The sequence below is a fragment of the Aulonocara sp. 'chitande type north' Nkhata Bay genome, linkage group LG12, assembly GCF_057382095.1.
Source record: "Aulonocara sp. 'chitande type north' Nkhata Bay isolate Kocher_YH1m ecotype deep benthic linkage group LG12, A_spYH_male_GT1.1, whole genome shotgun sequence".
Classification (NCBI taxonomy): Eukaryota; Metazoa; Chordata; class Actinopteri; order Cichliformes; family Cichlidae; genus Aulonocara; species Aulonocara sp. 'chitande type north' Nkhata Bay.
Window position 1 is genome coordinate 24279731 of NC_141355.1, and position 17763 is coordinate 24297493.

The 17763-nt window shown below is 41.2% G+C and overlaps 1 protein-coding gene across 1 annotated transcript in view; it reads right to left on the reverse strand.

Annotated features, from left to right (window-relative positions):
- ntrk2a (neurotrophic tyrosine kinase, receptor, type 2a) overlaps positions 1 to 17613 on the reverse strand; it is a 108314-nt gene extending 90701 nt beyond the window's left edge. The window contains exons 1-6 of the mRNA XM_086314547.1: positions 17011 to 17613; positions 13975 to 14049; positions 12686 to 12757; positions 12184 to 12252; positions 11151 to 11299; positions 629 to 762 (exon numbers count right to left, since the gene is read on the reverse strand). Coding sequence (XP_086170673.1) covers positions 629 to 762; positions 11151 to 11299; positions 12184 to 12252; positions 12686 to 12757; positions 13975 to 14049; positions 17011 to 17270 — 759 coding nt within the window. The 5' untranslated portion in view covers positions 17271 to 17613. The remainder of the gene's footprint in view (positions 1 to 628; positions 763 to 11150; positions 11300 to 12183; positions 12253 to 12685; positions 12758 to 13974; positions 14050 to 17010) is intronic.
- Positions 17614 to 17763: the final 150 nt, after the last annotated feature.

Below are 17763 nucleotides of genomic sequence, written 5' to 3' on the forward strand. Positions count from 1 at the left end.
TGGTAGCCAAACCCTTCTTCTGGTGTTGTGAGGAAATCAAATACTTATTTCCCTCATGGACATGCAAATCATGTCAAACTTTTTTAGTAATTTGTTTTGTTTTGATATTCTGTCTCTCTCCATTAAAATGAAACTAACAGAAAGATTAGAGACTGTTCATTTCTTTGTAAGTGAGCAAGCTTACAAATTCAGCAGGGGATCAATCAGAGTACATGCTTTTGTCTTTGGGGGAAGAAATTCTAACGGCAAGCTACTACAATCTTTTACATGTAAGACTTTGATTGTTGTAGACTTGTGAGGTAGCTAGTAATGGGCAGCCATGTGGGCAAAAATGCCTGGCTGGAGTCTGTCTTTACATTTTCACGGAACCTGTTCCCTGACTTTGGGGGATTGCAAGAGATGAAGTCTTCAACACACACAAGCAACCAAAATGCAGTTATAATTAATGGTAATAAGCCATTTATTGGAAATCAGAGTAGGAACATTAAAATAACAGTATCATAGCAACAAATGGTCTGAATACTGAAATGCTGAAATGTAAAGCTCATAGAGCACAATATCGTAATTTCTGTAACAGTAGGACAGCAGTGCTGGTACACTGTGTGTCTGTGTGTGTGTGTCTCCTAACCTCATAGTAGGCGACACGTATCATATCCCAGAACAGCTCAGGAGATGGGACACCAGAGGTCGTACACAACAGCTCCATATTCTCTCCCTCCATTTTGGTCAAATTGGATGGGGTTAACGTTGCCGTGGGAACCTCTGCATACAGCAAGGGGGCAGAAAGGAGGAGAGAAGAGTGAGGAGAACGTAAAGTTTAGAGATGGCGAGAGGACAGGACAGGAAGTGGTAGGAAAGGAAGCAAACTTAGGATTTAAGGCCTGTTTAAGGCCGCTGTTTTTTTTCTTCTCAGTTGAAATACAAATCACGTAAGAACCTCGACAACAAGACAAGAGCAGGCAAACACACACACGCAACCACAGGGACACACAAAGAAAGAGCTCGAATTCAATCTCCTGCTCTCTTTCTCTCACTTTCATTTAAGCACACTCACCCCAATCAAACAGTCAGACAAAGAGACAGAGTTCAAACACAGTGATGGTTACACTGATTACTAGTGCATGTCTTCAGCAGCCCAACTACTAAATTGATTGGACACAGTCTAAAGCCCCTGTCAAAGCAAAGACACTGGTGACTGTGTGTGTGTGCATATATGTTTGTGTGTGTGTGTGTCTACATAGGTGACCAGGATGTGACCTGAGCATGACCAATCAGACTCAATCAGAGTCTTGCCACTTTTGTCCCCTGTCCAATAACATCATTGAAGAGAAGAGTGTCGACAGCTACTGCAGATAAAAACTGGACAGATTTCTTATCAAACCCCATCCTCTCCCCACCCGTTTCCAACCTCTTCTGTCCGTCGGCAGAATGCTTATCACCAGGGCAACCCACTTATCACTACGGCAACCCACTCAATCACTGTGAGACGCCGTAAAAACCAGTCATTTCACTGGTGGCAGCCCAGCTACTATATCAGAACGCCATATCTTAACAGGCTCTCAGTAAATCAGCTTTCTACTGCCACTACAGCCATCTGCAGGCTGCACATTACACACACACACACACACTCACACACACATCTCCCACTGAAGCCAACAAATTAGCATAAAACCTCTGCAAACCACCGTGATTTTGATGTAAGTGCAGCAGGATCGTTATGACCTCATGTTCAATTATGGTAGTTAAATCATCCATGCCAGTGTGTGATCCTGAATCTTTAGCTGCTTAGATGTTTTCAGAATCAACAAGTGGGATTGAAAAGGGTTTTATTGTAATTATGGACGGTAGATCGCCCTGCAATTGTGACAACACCAGCAATTATACGGAACTGTGTCGTGTATCAGCGCTGAGCCCGCGCTATAGTTCACCTGCAGCCACTTGTGAGGAAATTCTGGCAGTCGGGTGTCTGCAAGGGATGCACGACATTTATATTCATGCAAGAGAGTTAGACACTAGCTAAATGGTTTTTCATTCAGCCTTTTGACTAAAAAATCCCAGCTATGTTTCTGTTAGTAGTGTTGAGCCATATCTTTTGTGAAGGCATGGCTGAACTTTGCGGTGGTTATTGATGTAGGTCTGTTTTCTTGTGAGAGATGTAGACATTTACATTGTGACAGTCTGTGACACAAAGACAGAAAACCATTCACACTCACACTCAAATCACTCAAACCATGGCCAATTTAGAGTCACCGTTTAAGCTAATGTTTTCCAAAACATACGTTTAAACAAATAAAGACGACATGCAATAAGAGCGAAGGAAGAATAAAGGTTAAAGAGCACAAAAATCTGAGTGGTCGAACTGCTTGTTTTCTTCTTATTTTTAAGGTTATTTCCTGTCATGCATTGCAGAATTTTCAAGTATTCTTCTATTATGAGTAGAAATATAAATAGATTACTGTACTTATATTGCCTCAATTTGTGATTTGATGATATTTTTCAAATAAATACAGTGCAGTGCTGAAACATGATATCCCATGGATCCTTAGCTGGGCTCAAAACTGATGCTGGTGTCCATGGGATTTGATTCACATCATCTTGGACTCATGAAACCCCTTGACCTCTCAACAGAAGCATCTGGAACTGCAATGGTTTTCCGTGTTCCACATTCAGATGCTGCTTTTAATTTCTCACTTGTCTGTACTTGAAGTTCACATGCTCACTGTAACAACAGGGTTTAGATTTGTACTAAAAGGTCAGCTGAATATTTTTTTTTCTTTTGTCTTTTCCACACTGCTGTAGCCTTCACACTTGTATAGAGGTGTTTTATTTGGAAAGCAGCTCATTATTCACTCATCCACTCAGGCTGTCAGAGTTATTCCGTCTCTGACATGCATCCAAGTGGTAGCGTCTATGTCCTTCTGTCCTTGTTTTATATTAATCTTATATTGACACATAAAACCCTGGAAATAACTTGGTTGTACCATCAAGATTGGTCTTTTGGAAATTACTGAATATTAATTATGTCTAAAGATTCCACAACAAAAAAAGTTTTTCTAATCTTGGAGCTCTGTATGGAGATATGCATGGGATTAGGTTAATTAGATCAATCTAGACTGACTGTAGGTGTGAGTGTGAATGGCTGTCTGTCTCTCTGTGTTAACCCTGCAACAGATTACATCTGTCCAGGGTGTAACCTGGCTCTTACCCTGTGACAGCTGGGTCTGTCTCCAACCTTTCCATGACTCTGAATTGAATAACTTGATCGCACATCTGACTTTTAAGCCAAGGGTCACAAAGCCCACGTCAGACGGGTCAGATAAAAAGAAAATGCATCGCTTTACCACTAATTCAGACTGAATCTCGTAAAAGTTAAGAGGCAAAGTTCATTGCATCTGATACTGTGCATCGTCATTTGACTACTAGGTTGCACTGGAATAAGCAAGAATGATCAATTTAAGTAGAAACTGTGATATTGCTCTGGTAAACGTTGCTTAAAGACTATATTTTAGTGTCACAAAAGAGCTTTCTTTTCTGTAAACGACAACCTCTCAGGTAGAGAAGTGGGGAAAACTTCACAAATGACCCCTGGATGCACCTATGCATATACTAGCTCTTGACACTCCTTGACACCTAGAATCCATATTGCATTCATTTTCCAGGATTATGTTCAATGAATGGGTGATGAATTACAAGTACGGCATCAGCGACAGCATTACTCAGTGTCATTGTTGCTAGCTTTTGCTACAGGCCACAATAGGCACATTTGTATTGATGTTCAGAGAAATGTTAGCATTTATTATGTAACCTTCCTTCTGCTCCATCATAATGATGTGTTTTTTGAGGCAATGCAGAGGCAGAAAGAGAGTTTTCTGACAAAATGTATAGCAGAGAGAGGTGAGGAAAGCACTGAGGCACGCAACACAAAGTCTGTCCATAAGTTTACCTGTCAATGTTCTGCTGTTCATGCACTGTGAAGGATTCACAAATGATGCAGAGACAAAGGGAGGAGGATGATGTGTTAATGATTGCTGATCTCTTGTCTGAGATTACAGTCAATCAGGCTGACACTTAACTCCAGCATCAGATCATTCGAAAGTTTTGAATCTCTCTACACTTTTTTTTTATTTTAATTAGGCCACATTTAAATTATTGTCCTCAGTGTTCTTGGCCAAATGGGTCCAAGGAAGGACGACTGGTGAACTGGCAGCAAAGACATGGTCACAACGTCATTATGCTTAGCCTGTGTGTGGCTAAAAACCTTAATGCTGCCTTTGATATAAAGGTGTCAGAACACAGTGCATCACAGCTTGCTGCAGAACGCTGAGAGTAGACATGCTGACCCATATATCCACTACTGAATACATCTACATCGAGCATCCGAGCATCTGAGTCGACAAATCACATTTTCTTTTATTTTCACATGGACATCGGGTTGTGTGCACATCATCTTCCTGGAGGAGAGATGACAGCAGGATACGCTATCGAAAGAACTCAAGCCAACAGAGGCAGTGCTATGCTCTTGGCGATGTTCTGCTGGGAAACCACAGGTCCTGTATTTCACGTGGATGCTACTTAGACACGTACCACCTGCAAACATAGTCTGCTTCCTCTGTTATGGTAAAAGCTCTCTCTGCCAGGAAGGAAGAAAATTGCAGTAGTGTAAAGAATAAAATATCTAACTGAGAATGAAAACACAACTTTAAACCAGGAGAATCAGATTTATGTTCTATATGTCTCAGTTTTCAGTGTTTAAAGTTGTTGTTCCCGTTTTGAGCACTGTTTGATTAGGTTCAGACTTTTAGGGGTCCTACTGTCTTTCTGAAAGGTTTAAAGCTTTTATATGCATTTTTTCACACCATAAATGCTGTGCATTAAAATGCAAAGCAGTCACTATTCTTAGGGAAATATTTTTATGGCAATTAAATTAAGGCTAAGCTGCGGTTTGGGTTAAATAGCGTTGAAAAGTCATCTTAGCTTTGAGAAAGATTCTCTCTACACAGTCTTCTGTTTGGGAACGAGACACAATCACTGAAATGTAAATGGCTGTAATTCCTTTCCACATTAAAAGGGTTAAGCTATGCAAAAAGACATCCTTCTGGCTCATTTCAAAATCTTAGAACTTACTTTCTTCCATTTTTAATAAAGATCGTTTATTGAATTGTTTTGACCGCCTGTCCTCTTTCCCACAAACTGTCCTTCTTAATCTCTCTTGAATCCTTCAGTTATGAAAACTTCAAAATGACAGCAGTATGTCCTTAGAAGGAAAGCAGGAGATGTCTTAAGACATTAAGGCCTGGATGACCTCTATGTTCCTGCTTCTTAATTAAGATAAAGCTGCAGTTATAGTGCTTGACCCTTAAAAATGTTAGAAACATGATGTCTAACCAGATGCTTACTCTGGATGGCATTACCTTGGCCTCCAGTAACTCTGTGAGGACTCTTGCAGTCGTTTTAGACCAGGACATATATGTAGGACTGCTTTCTTGCATATGCTCAATATCTCTAAAATTAGAAATATCCTGTCTCAGAGTAATGCTGAAAATGTAATTCATGCATTATTACTTCTTGGCTGGACTACTGTAATTCATTATTATCAGGATGTCCTGAAAACTCCCTGAAAAGAACTCAGTTGATCCAAAATGCTGCAGCAAGAGTCCTGACAGGGACTAGAAAGAGAGCACGTTTCTCCTATATTTGTATCTCTTCATTGCCTCCCTGTTAAATCCAGAATCAAACTTAAAATTCGTCTCCTCACATACAAGGTCTTGAATAATCAGGCTGCATCTTATCTTAAAGGCCTCATAGTACCACATCACCCCATTAGAGCTCTTTGCTCTCAGACTGCAGATTTACTTGTGGTTCCTGTTTAAAGTAGGATGGGAGGCAGAGCCTTCAGCTTTCAGGCCCGTCTTCTGTGGAACCAGATTCCAGTTTGGATTTGGGAGACAGACACCATCTCTACTTTTAAAATTAGGCTTAAAATTCGAGTATTTATTTAGGGCTGAATCAGGTGACCCTGAGCCTTCTCTAAGATACGATACAACAGGCCTAGACAGCAGAGGGCTTCCCACAATGCACTGAGTGGTTCTTGTTTCCCTCTGTTTTCTTTTTTTCCCCTTAACCTAAGTGGCCGTGGCAGATGGTTGCCCCTAGCTTGGTTCTGCTGAAGATTTCTTCCTGTTAAAAGGAAGTTTTTCCTTGCCACTGTTGCCAAGTGCCAAGTTTGCTCACAAGCGGTTGTTGATTGTTGTGGTTTTCTCTGTTTTATTGTAGAGTCTTTATCTTACATTATAAAGATAAATACAATTTAACTGAATTAAGCTGAACTTCTCAGGCCTGTTACTTTAACTTCAGCTACCTCATAAAACAAGGTTACAAGCTACAAATACAACAATCTGCCTCATCTGTCATGTGTTTTTGTGTTGTGCCTCCCAACTGCTTTACTGACATAATATACTTACTAAATCTTTTGTGTCTTGCTTTATTCCTCACTATTTAACATGTAGGAAAGTTCACATATGTAATTAGCATTTCCTGTCCACAAACTCTTACAGAAGCCATCTGGTCTGTTTTGTGTTTGCCTGTGCTGCTGAATTTTAGTTTTATCTACTATACAACTATTCAAAAGCCTATGCACAGATTGGATGGTAAAGCCAATTAAGTCAGAAAGGAAATGACGGGGACAGAGGCAAAAATTCTTTGAACAGCAATCAAAAAAAATAGATGATTAAGGGCAACAACTGACTGTCATTTTGCGTGTTTGACTGGAATGACTAACTGAGAGAGACACAGATGAAGGCAGAGTGCACCTGTGCTGTGATGTGCCCAGCGGGAATCTGGTAATACATCTGCTATAATTTCTACAGCGCCGGGAAAAAGCACCCTTTGCTCAGGACAGCTGGTTTCAGTTATTCACTTTAATGGAATTTGATTCATTTAGCAGAAGCTAAAGGTGTTATAAGAGCGATGGTGGAAAAAGCTTAAACTTGCCCTTCTTACCATTAACAAGCGTGGCATTAAAGGGAGAAGGAACTGAGAGAAGGACACAAAATGAAAGACTTTATAAAGAGTTAAATATGGCTCTTTTATTTTGTTTTAATTACCCCGTTATTAAGAAACAGCGGGACTGTTAAACACCTGCCGTTGCCAACATTTTTGCTGAGTGACACAGCTGATGTTTTTATTTTGCACATTGAACAGGCTCTGTGTTTGTAATCCTTTCGGGGCGGAGCTCCAACCATAAACAGTCCACAGACGGAGAATCGTATGAGGCTCGCCTGTGAGATCAGTGTCGGCCCGAGGGCATCGATGGGCATTTCCTCTTTGTGCCTTCTTCATAATGTCGCTCAGAAATGTTCAGGCCCACAGACAGAAAGGTTTTACATAAAGCAGACAGGCAGATGGAAAATGCCAAATAAAGAGGAAGAACTATGAGCATGAAGCGCGGGGCTAGCAGTTTGGCCAGACTGAAAGGTCTTTTTTGGTGTATCACTGTTAGCCCTGGGGCATTATTTGGCACCCCTGCCCCACCATGTCCTCCTACTCATATGTCACTCTGCCAGGGGGTCCCCCGCCCACCTCTCCAGAGGCCCTGCTGTAACTGTGCTAATGCCAAAAATATCCTCTGCTAATGGAGGGAAGGTAGAGGGGACAGATCAATAGGAATTATCAATGACATTGTTAGCTTCCTGCAAGCTAACTTATTGTTTGTGCCCTGAGTGTCCGGATTGCCCAGAGCTATTTTTCACCAGATTGATTCCTCTGTGAACAACAAAGATGCTAAAACAAAACCCCAAAACATGATTAGGCTCATAAAGCGGATTTGACTGATGATTTTTTTCTTATAAATTTAAGTCTGACATGAAAATTCCTTTATAATGCCACATTACTAAAATAAACTGGGGTGCACTCCCCATCCGAAAGGCGAAAACAAGTTTTATTTGCTTACTCTGGTCAAACTCAAGCTCTAAATGCCAGATTGAGACAGATACAGTGCACACGATTGGAAAAAAAATCAACAAATCCAGAGAATGAGAGCAGGTCAGACTCTGAGACAGGTCAACCTGTAATTTGACACATCTTATGAACAGAAGAGTGTCCAAAATAGAATGATTCATGAAAAATTCATACAGATGATATAAAGAAGGGAAGAATAAAGTGTCAAATAACTGCTGACATTTATACATTCATGCTTCATAAACACTCCCATAAGCATAAAAGCCTTGTGGTTTGTAGAAGCCTGTCCTGGAAGTGTACTTAAACTGACATTACACTTATGTGGTAAGTAATTGTATGTGGAGGACTGTAAAGACATAATTCTTTATTATAATATTAACTGTGTTTCTTGGCAGGTCAAAGAAACGTTTCTTGATTAAATCTGTGGAAAGCGTCTTTTCTTGCTTTTAAAATGTGATCATCTTTGTGGGGTTTGCTTATAATATTGCAGCTTTCCATAAATCTAGAAAAGTTGGGTTTTGTCTTTTTATTCCTAGAGAACAAAACATGATGATTCAGTGGAAAAGGAAATGAAATCTGCTGCGTGACAGCAGGTCACCGGTGCTATGGGACACAGTGCAGATGGTCTTTATAACACTTCATTTTACTGCAGTACATACAGTCAGCAACTTTCAGAGTCAATGATGTCATCTATGTGCTGAATTACACAAAGCATCATATAGTCCTAGCATGCTGCTGTTGCAGGTGAGCAGCAAGAAGGAATAGATGAGCAACTTAGGCAAAGCGATGCACAAATTTGGCAGGTTTTGTATGATCTCTGATAACGATACGCGCAATAAACTAAATCCTGACTAAACTAACGTTTCTTTGTTTTCTGCATGTGGCGAGGAAAAGAACAGGGAAGGAACACAAAACAAAATCTCTAAGTAAGCTCTACGTACGACTGACATACGTAGCAGACATATGATGGTTTCTACAGGCAACGATCAAGATCTGTGCGTTTATTCTCTAAAATAGCAGCACAGCTAATACACACACGCACACATCGTCAGGCTCCCTGCAAACCTCCAGAATAAAAGCAGGCCAGATTGTTTTGTGGGTACGTGTGTGTGAAAATACTTAGGACGAATACTTCTACAATCGATACCCTCGTAGTTTCGGTAGTAAAAGCAAAAGGGAAAATAATCAATAGGGACGGCTCACTGAGACATAATGTAATAGCTTCATTAGACATCTCCTCCCCCAGGTTACACATGTACATATAAATATAATAATAAATATAAAAGCCTTGTTTTCATGTTGTTCACCTGCTCGTTCAATACAATGCTTCCCCAGAAGTACACAAGAATGTTAAACATTGCACACATCTAATTGGTAAATGGACCTTTTTACTACAAGCATACAAGCGTGTACCGTACAATACATCATGATGCTCTCTCTCTCTCTCTCTCTCTCTCCTTTGGTTAATCTAGCACATTCAATGTAATGACAGAGCTTTCAGTGATACACCATACAAGCATGCACAGAAGTACACAAGAATACTGGAAATAACACGCATCTAATTGGTAAATGGACTGGTACTTATAGACCTTTTTACTACAAGGATACACCGATCAGGCATAACGTTTTGACCACTGACAGGTGAAGCAAATAACACTGATTACCTCTTCATTGTGGCGCCTGGATTTGAGCGAGTTTAATAAGGGCCAAATTATGGTTAGACAACTGGGTCGTGCAAAACTGCAGCTCTTGTGCAATGTTCCCAGCATGCAGTGGTATGTATCTATCAAAAGGAACTGATGCTTGTGGGATCATTAATTGATACAATATACAAGCATGTACTTTTATAGAACTACACAAGAATACTGAACCCATCTAACGCACATTTAATTGTTAGATGGACTGGTACTTGAAGAGCTTTTTGCTACAAGCCAAGGGTTTTCTATCATGGATGCACTCACCCTACGGTGGATACATCAGGACCAATTTGGGGGTTGGTTTATTGCTCAAGAATACTTGGACTTGCAGGCTGAAGGACTTGGACCTCTACCTCCTGAGTCAGAGCCTCCCCAAATTAAAATTTTAATACATGAACTTCTGATTAGAGGAAATCTCTGACAGGTTTAACAGAACTTGCAGCCATTTTTTAAAACCTATCATCACATTAAACATGCTGGGTTAACCAGAGGAGTGAAATAGAGCGCTATGGCACATCATAAATGTATGAAATTTAGAGAAAACAGGAAGATGAACACTCGTAACTTTTGATCGGATGGCTGGACACCTGTCCAGAAAGGCTAAGCCTACCCCGCCTAGTATTATAGGACAACACAACCCTCACACACTCACAAACGGCACACACATGCATAACCTGTGTGTCGGTCATTTCACTTTACTCCATCTAGCAGCTAATCTGTGCATCGCATGAGAAAAAAATCCCAACTGGACAAAGATAAATCAGTCTGTGCAGCGCTGATGGCGTTTTGGTGACACACAACAGAGAGCAAACAACATGTTCAAGCCCTGTGAAAGTGAGGCTCTAAGTGTGCGTGCGTGCTTTTATTTGGTCATTTGTTTGCTTGCTCATGCATAAGACATTGTAGCTTTCTGCACTTCACAGTGTCTTGGGAAATTACAATATACAGGCTAAGCGACACTCCATGTAAGTGCAATGCTGTCCGTGCAGCACATCCGTCCTACTCACATACCAGTAGGTATATATTACTGATTACTGCAGAGGCTGTAGTCAGTGCATGAATTGTACTCTTTGTACAGTTATCCTCTTAGGTGTTAACAGCAAGCTTCAGTGTCTCTATTCATTCAACCCCCACACCTCCTGAGAATTGCCAAAACACTTAGCACATTTGTCTTCAAATATCAAGTTTCATACCGCACACGTGTACATACACATTTATACAAACTGTGCACATAAAAACAGATGTGTCAGACATATGAAAAATACATAAGAACACGACAAAATATAAGCAAGCCCTTGGAAAAATATTTGCACAGGAAACTATTAGGATTGATTTTTTTTCCTCCAGGTGCTTCAACGCTTTACACTCTGCTACAGCTTGTGAATGTTTTTTCCAGGTCCTTACCCTATGTGTGTGTGTGTGTGTGTGTGTGTGTGTGTGTGTGTGTGTGTGTGTGTGTGTGTGTGTGTGTGTGTGTGTGTGTGCGCACGCCCTTACCACAGTTAGGTAATGTCAGTCTGGACAGCAGTTTGCGTGCTCCTCCGTCCTCAATGCAGCGTAGCTCCTGAATGTCTGCTTCCTCTCCTAACCACAGTTTGATCCACATGTTCTCACAGGAGCAGTGGAGAGGGTTTCCAGACAGGATCCTAGAAGCACACACACACACACACACATTGAAGATCTGTGAGAAGCAGAGCATAGCAAAGCACGAAAGAGTAACAGACATTTTGGAAGATTTAAGAAAGAGAGGAATTGTAACTGTTCGACACCACTAGTGTTAAGTGTTTCTGGGATTTGTTTTTTTTTTCTTTTTTTGTCACATTACAAGGTTTTGCTACTAACATCTCTGCATGCTCTCTGTGCTGTTATTTAGCTTTTAAATCGGGGGGAAAATAGAAACGGGGAAAATAAATCTAAGAATAAAATACAACCTCAACCTCCTGGGTGAACACTTTTGATTGCAAAGGGATTGGACAGGTTGTCTGGTGGGGGCCAACTTGTCTCCAAACAATCACAGTCTGACTCAGACTCACTGCAATCACTCTCAGACAGATTGCCAAAGGGTTAAAGATAACTTCCATGTAATTTATAAACACAGACAGACTGACTGCTCTGCGACATGTTTCATTGCAACGGGCAACTCAGTTATTGTAGGGTTTTGTCTTACTATACAACCAACCGGTTGCGTTCCAATATAAACCTAAGTTTGTAGTTGAATTACTATCCCGTAACAACTATGTCACTATTTCTGACTCTCTGTTTCAAATTAGGATCTGACTGGACTCTGAATGCAACTAAAAAGTCAGCTCCTCTTTAATCAAGAACTTCTAAAAAAAAACATTTTCTTGCTTGAGGAAAATTACGGACTAAATAGAACTATGAACTGATGAGATTAAAAACCTAAGATGCTATTACAGATGCTACTGTGTGTATTTGTGTTTATCTAAAGACTCTCATAGTAACTAGGAGGTAAACCAACAGACACACACAGGGATAGAAAGACTGATAGCAAAGGTTCCTCTGAACTCACAGATAAGAGATGTTGAGGTGTTTGAATATCCTCCAGGACAGGGATGACAGGTTGTTATCTTTCAGATTCCTAGAAATTAAATCAAACATTAGGGAAGAAGACAGTGTTTGTAGCACCAAAGCAAAGTAGTGGATTGTTGTTAGGACTAATAGCACATGTCTGCTTCTATCTACACTAATAAGCCTGTATTATATTTCTCATTTAAAGTTTTCCCCACACATTGTCACAGACTGTCACAATTAACCTTAAGTGTCGCATTAATTAAATATAATAAGTATCAAACTAAACTTTAATTATATTGACTCTGCATCACGGTTTGACTATCAATTATAAATCTTGTTAACCTGTAGCGGACTTCGTTTTTCATCAATCTCACTGCCTTCACTGGCTTTTCTTCTTACTTATTAATTTTCTCTTCACAGTGTGACTTGTTCACATTGCGTTGCAAAGGTACACATTTTCAATCGAAGGGAAGGAATAAACAGCATGACTTTTTACTCACAAGTACTGCAGTTTAAAGTTGTTCTGAAAGGCCAGCTTTGATACATATGTTAGCCTGCTGTTGGTCACCGTTCTGCCACAAAACAAAAGCAAGAACATCATCAGTATCTTCATGAACATTTGTCTCACATCACAAGCCAGGCAAGACGAGGATATGTGCCAGCAATAAGAACCTGGTAACCCATATTCTGCTCTCCTTATTGTCTTATATGACCTACAAACCACAACCAGGATATATATATATATATATTAACACAACACTTTTTTTAGAAAGTAGAACAATTTAGGTCCAAAGAACTAATCAAATGATGAACATTTAGAGATTTAAAAGAGGACATGCTTTCTGTTATTGGCTGTCCAATATAGGGATGTCTGTGATGCAAACTGACAGAGACAAACAAAGGTTGTTTTTCATATTAAAATCTTATATCAGTCTCCCTTTCTGTTAAAATGACGTTTATATAAACAACTCCAATAAAAACTTCATCCATCAGAGCTAATCGAAGCTAATACACTGGATCCGCTGGGCATAGTGTAAATGGTACCCCAATAGAAATGCTTTTATGTACATAAAAAATTAATATTAATACACAACAGGCATTACACAACGATGCTATAACGGGATGCATAAAGTCTTTGCCCTTTATCAGTTAAGGTGAGGCTCCTGCAGCTGATGGTGTGGCATCACTTGGGCTGAGTGTTTAGTCATTAAAAGTGTGAATCATAACAAAATATTGTTGTATGACTAGTCAGATCACACACTATTACATTAACACAGCACAGAGTGTAAGTGTTTGTGCAGCGTGTCTTAGACACACGGGACATTTGTTTCAGATAGAAGCTTAAACACAGCATTTAAGACTTCCTGCATTTATAGCTGTTTTCCCATGAGTCCAGCCACAATGAAAACCATACAGCACACTCACTGTGGATATGTGCTTTGTGCTAATTTGCTTGGCAAATGGGATACTGGTTGAGAAATTAGGTAGCGTTTTCCTAACAGATTTTATCTTCAGGGTAGAAGAAAGTGGTTGCTAGTGGTTATAGTTTTTTTTTTTCTTTTAAAGAAGCAAATTAAGATAAAGAAGTGCAGAACTGGACAAAACACTGTGTGATGCAGTGATAAACACAACAAGGCTGAAATAAATGAATAAGACTAGTAAAAAAGAGGAGAGAATGTACATAGAAATGCTGCCTATTGTTTGGGTCCAACATTGGACAAGAACACTTTAAAATAATGCAGACAGACCTCAAAGGGTACACGGGTAATATAAGCCATTAAAGACTCACAGGTTCCTGAGATTCTTGTAGTAGTGCAGGTCTTTGTCGCTGATGGAGGAGAAGCTGCTCTGGTTTGCGATGTAACTGTCAAGAGAACCAAGCGTTGGTGAGACGGCTCATTTGTTAACAGGTGGAAGCATAAACAGAAGCATTTCAAAAAGTCAGAGGGACCAAAATAAAATAATAATGAAAAAAAAGGACTCTGGAAAGCGTGCAGGTGGTACGTAGGAGATGGGGGGGGCAGTGAAAAAGGAACAGTTCTCGCCTCTTTTCCTCAGCAGCACTTGTGCATGGCACTTGATTCTAGAGCCAGCAGGAGATGATTGTGGGCAACTCCCTTGGGTGAATGAATTTAGCTGTGCGAATGTGTGCTGGAAAGCAGTATATGCGATCTTTGAATATCACAGCTTCGGGGTCGGATTTCTGAGAACATTTAGAGCTAAACAAAAGCTCTGGACAGTCTTTCCCATCAAGGGAACACACTGTAACAGTCACAGCACCGCCCTTTGTCCTGCACTTATTGCACATACTCCCTTGCTAAATCACAAGGTCAGTAAATAATGTGTTTTTTTCCAAGGGGGTAGACAAGCAGTGAGTGAGAAAAACCATCTCTATTGATTGATTTGTTGAAGGCTGTAGAAATGAAGGAGCAATTCTTTTGGGAAATATTGCAAATTCATCAGGTGTAACTTTTAGTTCATGTTTCTCAATGTATGCCATAATAATTACATTTTAGTTGATGCAAGTGAAAAAATAAATGAGTTAGGACTGAAGGGACAGCACATGGCCTGTTTAGCAGGGGGGTCCTGGTGAATTTAGGGGGTTGCTACCATAGTAGCACTGGTCAGTGTGATTGCTCTAAATTGCAATGCAATTGGTTTGGCTTGCATATAAAGTGGATGTTGTGTTTACTTCCGATTACTTAGTGTTTTGCTGCCTGTTTTCTGCCCCTTTGGGAAAAAAAGGGGGGAGGGGGGTAAGTAACATAGATACAGGTGGTTAAATAAGAATATAATTCCTTAAAATAGTACACCATGCAATCTGCATGTCTGGGGTGCTGCAGAAAACCTTTTGTGCACAACACCTATCCTTTCCTTCCCCTCATTTCCCATCACAATCCACTAGAAAAAAAACGTAGGGAAAAAAATCTGGTGATAATGAAATGTATCTCTCAATAAGGAGCACACTGTACTACTAAAGCCTGACGGCAGTGATGCATGGACAATGTGACAAAATGATTTTAGTGGAACGAACTCGTTTGCGATCGGAAATAAATCACCAATTAGTCACTCGGTGTCTGCTCTTAAAAAATAAAAATAAAACAAAATAAAATAAAATAAACACCTGCAAAAGAGTCTAAAGGGGAACAGCAGACAGTCTTGATGAATAATAACGCTGCTGTCAAATAACACAAGTGTGCACATGTTTGACGAAGCCGTCGCTGAATGTCTGTTTTAGTGAGCTGGCAGGAATTTAACTGAGCTTTTAAATAACCATTATTATACCCACATATGTGCTTTAGCCTCCTTTGTCTGTCGGTGTAGGGGTACAAGCGTGAATATACAAACTCTGGGAAATTTCTGTACGCGTGGTTATGTTTTCAGTATTTAAGCAGGAGGGCATTTTCTGTGCGTAACAAAACACATTGCCATTTATGATTGTCTGTATTATCCAGTCATTAGCACAGCCACCTCCCTGAATCCCCTCTAAAGGATATTTTCTTAACAGATGGTGACTAAGTATGATTTGTTTGGAATTCTGAGCATATACATACCGCAGGCTACACATTAGGGCACAAAAGAGACATCACCGCAGACTGTGTGAGCTGTTACACCCATACAGCACATCGATTTCTGACCAGTTGTTGAGGATTCAGATCAACTGTCATAAACTAAGTCCAACCAAAAACGGCACATACGACAGGGCGCACGATGACCTACAGTAGGTTTTTTTTTTTTTTTTTTTTGGCAAGGTCGTTCGGAATTAGCAGTTCCACGGTCATCAGTAATTTGTCTGTTTACATTAGCCAAGCACTCAGTCAGTGCTTTTCACCACACTGGCTCATTCAAAGAGCTTCCAAGGCTTCTCCAAGGCCGCCGATAAAAACTGTTTATCTCCGACATAAGTCATTACCAACAAGGCCGTTTATCTTTGCCAAGAAATATGCTGGCGCAATTAAAAACCTTAATCTCCCGTTTAATTTGTCTCGGCTGCAGAGGTGCCTCAGCTCATTTTCAGGCCAAGTGACGTTTCATTAAATGTGAGTGGAAAAAGCTCAAATACAGCCCGGAGAGGAGATGATACAGTACATCTAAACACACACTGAGATTTATGGCATCTTGCGCCCGACCAACCTTAAAGAGACTGCCAGCAAAATGTTGAGTCTGACAAGAAAAACGTCACTTTTCTTTTTTTTTCTTTCTTCAGCATCGATTCTCTCCGCCTGTGTGGTTCATTTAGATAGCCTACACTCATATAAGCCATCTTGGGAAGTGTCTGTGCTAATATTTGGACTGTAGTGTCTGGCGTCTCCACACAAACACGAGCACGTACGCGCGCAGACTGAGCTGTCTATTTGTTAGAATAAAGCCCATCAGCTTCAGTTGCATTTCATTTCTAAACGAGCTTGTTTCCTCGCTGGTGCCGAAAGACTGATGTGCCCCTTGATGCCAAAGAGTCTGTTATGCAATGTGGGTTGCACTTGATGCCTTTCTGAGGCAAACCCTTGCCAACGAGGAAAGAAGTGTAGGCTGTCGGTTACTTAAAATCCTACCTGAAGTGATATGGATTTACGAATTCGCTTTAAAATTCATTCATCACATCAGAAATAAACAACATTTGGGCCGCTTTCTTTGCTGACTGTGTATCTGTCAGCTCCCCATACAATTGGCTGAATAGGGGTGAAGGATGCCGTTTCTTTATTTGGGAAGTTCTGGGAAATGTGGGCCGCTGGAAAAGGATAAAGTCGGGAAAAATATGCTGATTTGCCCCTGATGCATTAGCTTCACATCTCTCCGTGAACCGGTGCTTATGAGGGAAACTCACATGTCGGTGATGTTCTCCATCTCTGCCTCGGTTTGCAGGACGGGGAAGGCATTGATACCCCGCTCCGGGTCCACGCAAGAAATCCTGGTGCTGCTGCAGGAACAAGAAGAGGGGCATGCCTCGGCGGACATCCACGGATCACCCGAACCTACCGCCACCCCGACTACCAACACCCACCACCACCAGCAGCAGCACCGCCACGACCCAAACCGTCTCCCCGGCGAGGAGAGAGCCCCGCTCCCGGGTCTCAAGGCGCTCATCTCGGGTGCCGCCAACTTCAGCTATAAGGCTCGCTGAATAGCTCCACGGCCCGGCCCAGGTTGGCTGGGATCAGCCCCGGTTCGGCCAATAGAGGAGAGGAGAAATAAAACAAAATCCGCCGCTGAGATGGATGCAGGCTACAAAACCATCGACCTCTCCGGCGATGACAGACTAGAAGGAGAGAAAGGGGTGGGAAAAAGAGAAAACCGGAGAGCGTGTAGTCCCTTCCCCGTGTGATTCCTCCAGAATCCCCCAGTCAGTCAGCCAGTTAGTCAAAATCTCACTGCCACACTGGCAATGTGTGCCAAGGAGGATCGCTCTCGCTCTCCCCCTCTCTCTCTCTCAGCTGACAAGCACCGGAACCTCCTCCCGACAGAGTTGTCGTGTGTGGAGGGTAATTTTCGGTTGTTGTTAGTGGTGGTGGTGATGTAGGTGTACAAAATGACAGTCAGAAGGTGAGCACCGCACCTCACCTTCGCCGGGATGAAGAGG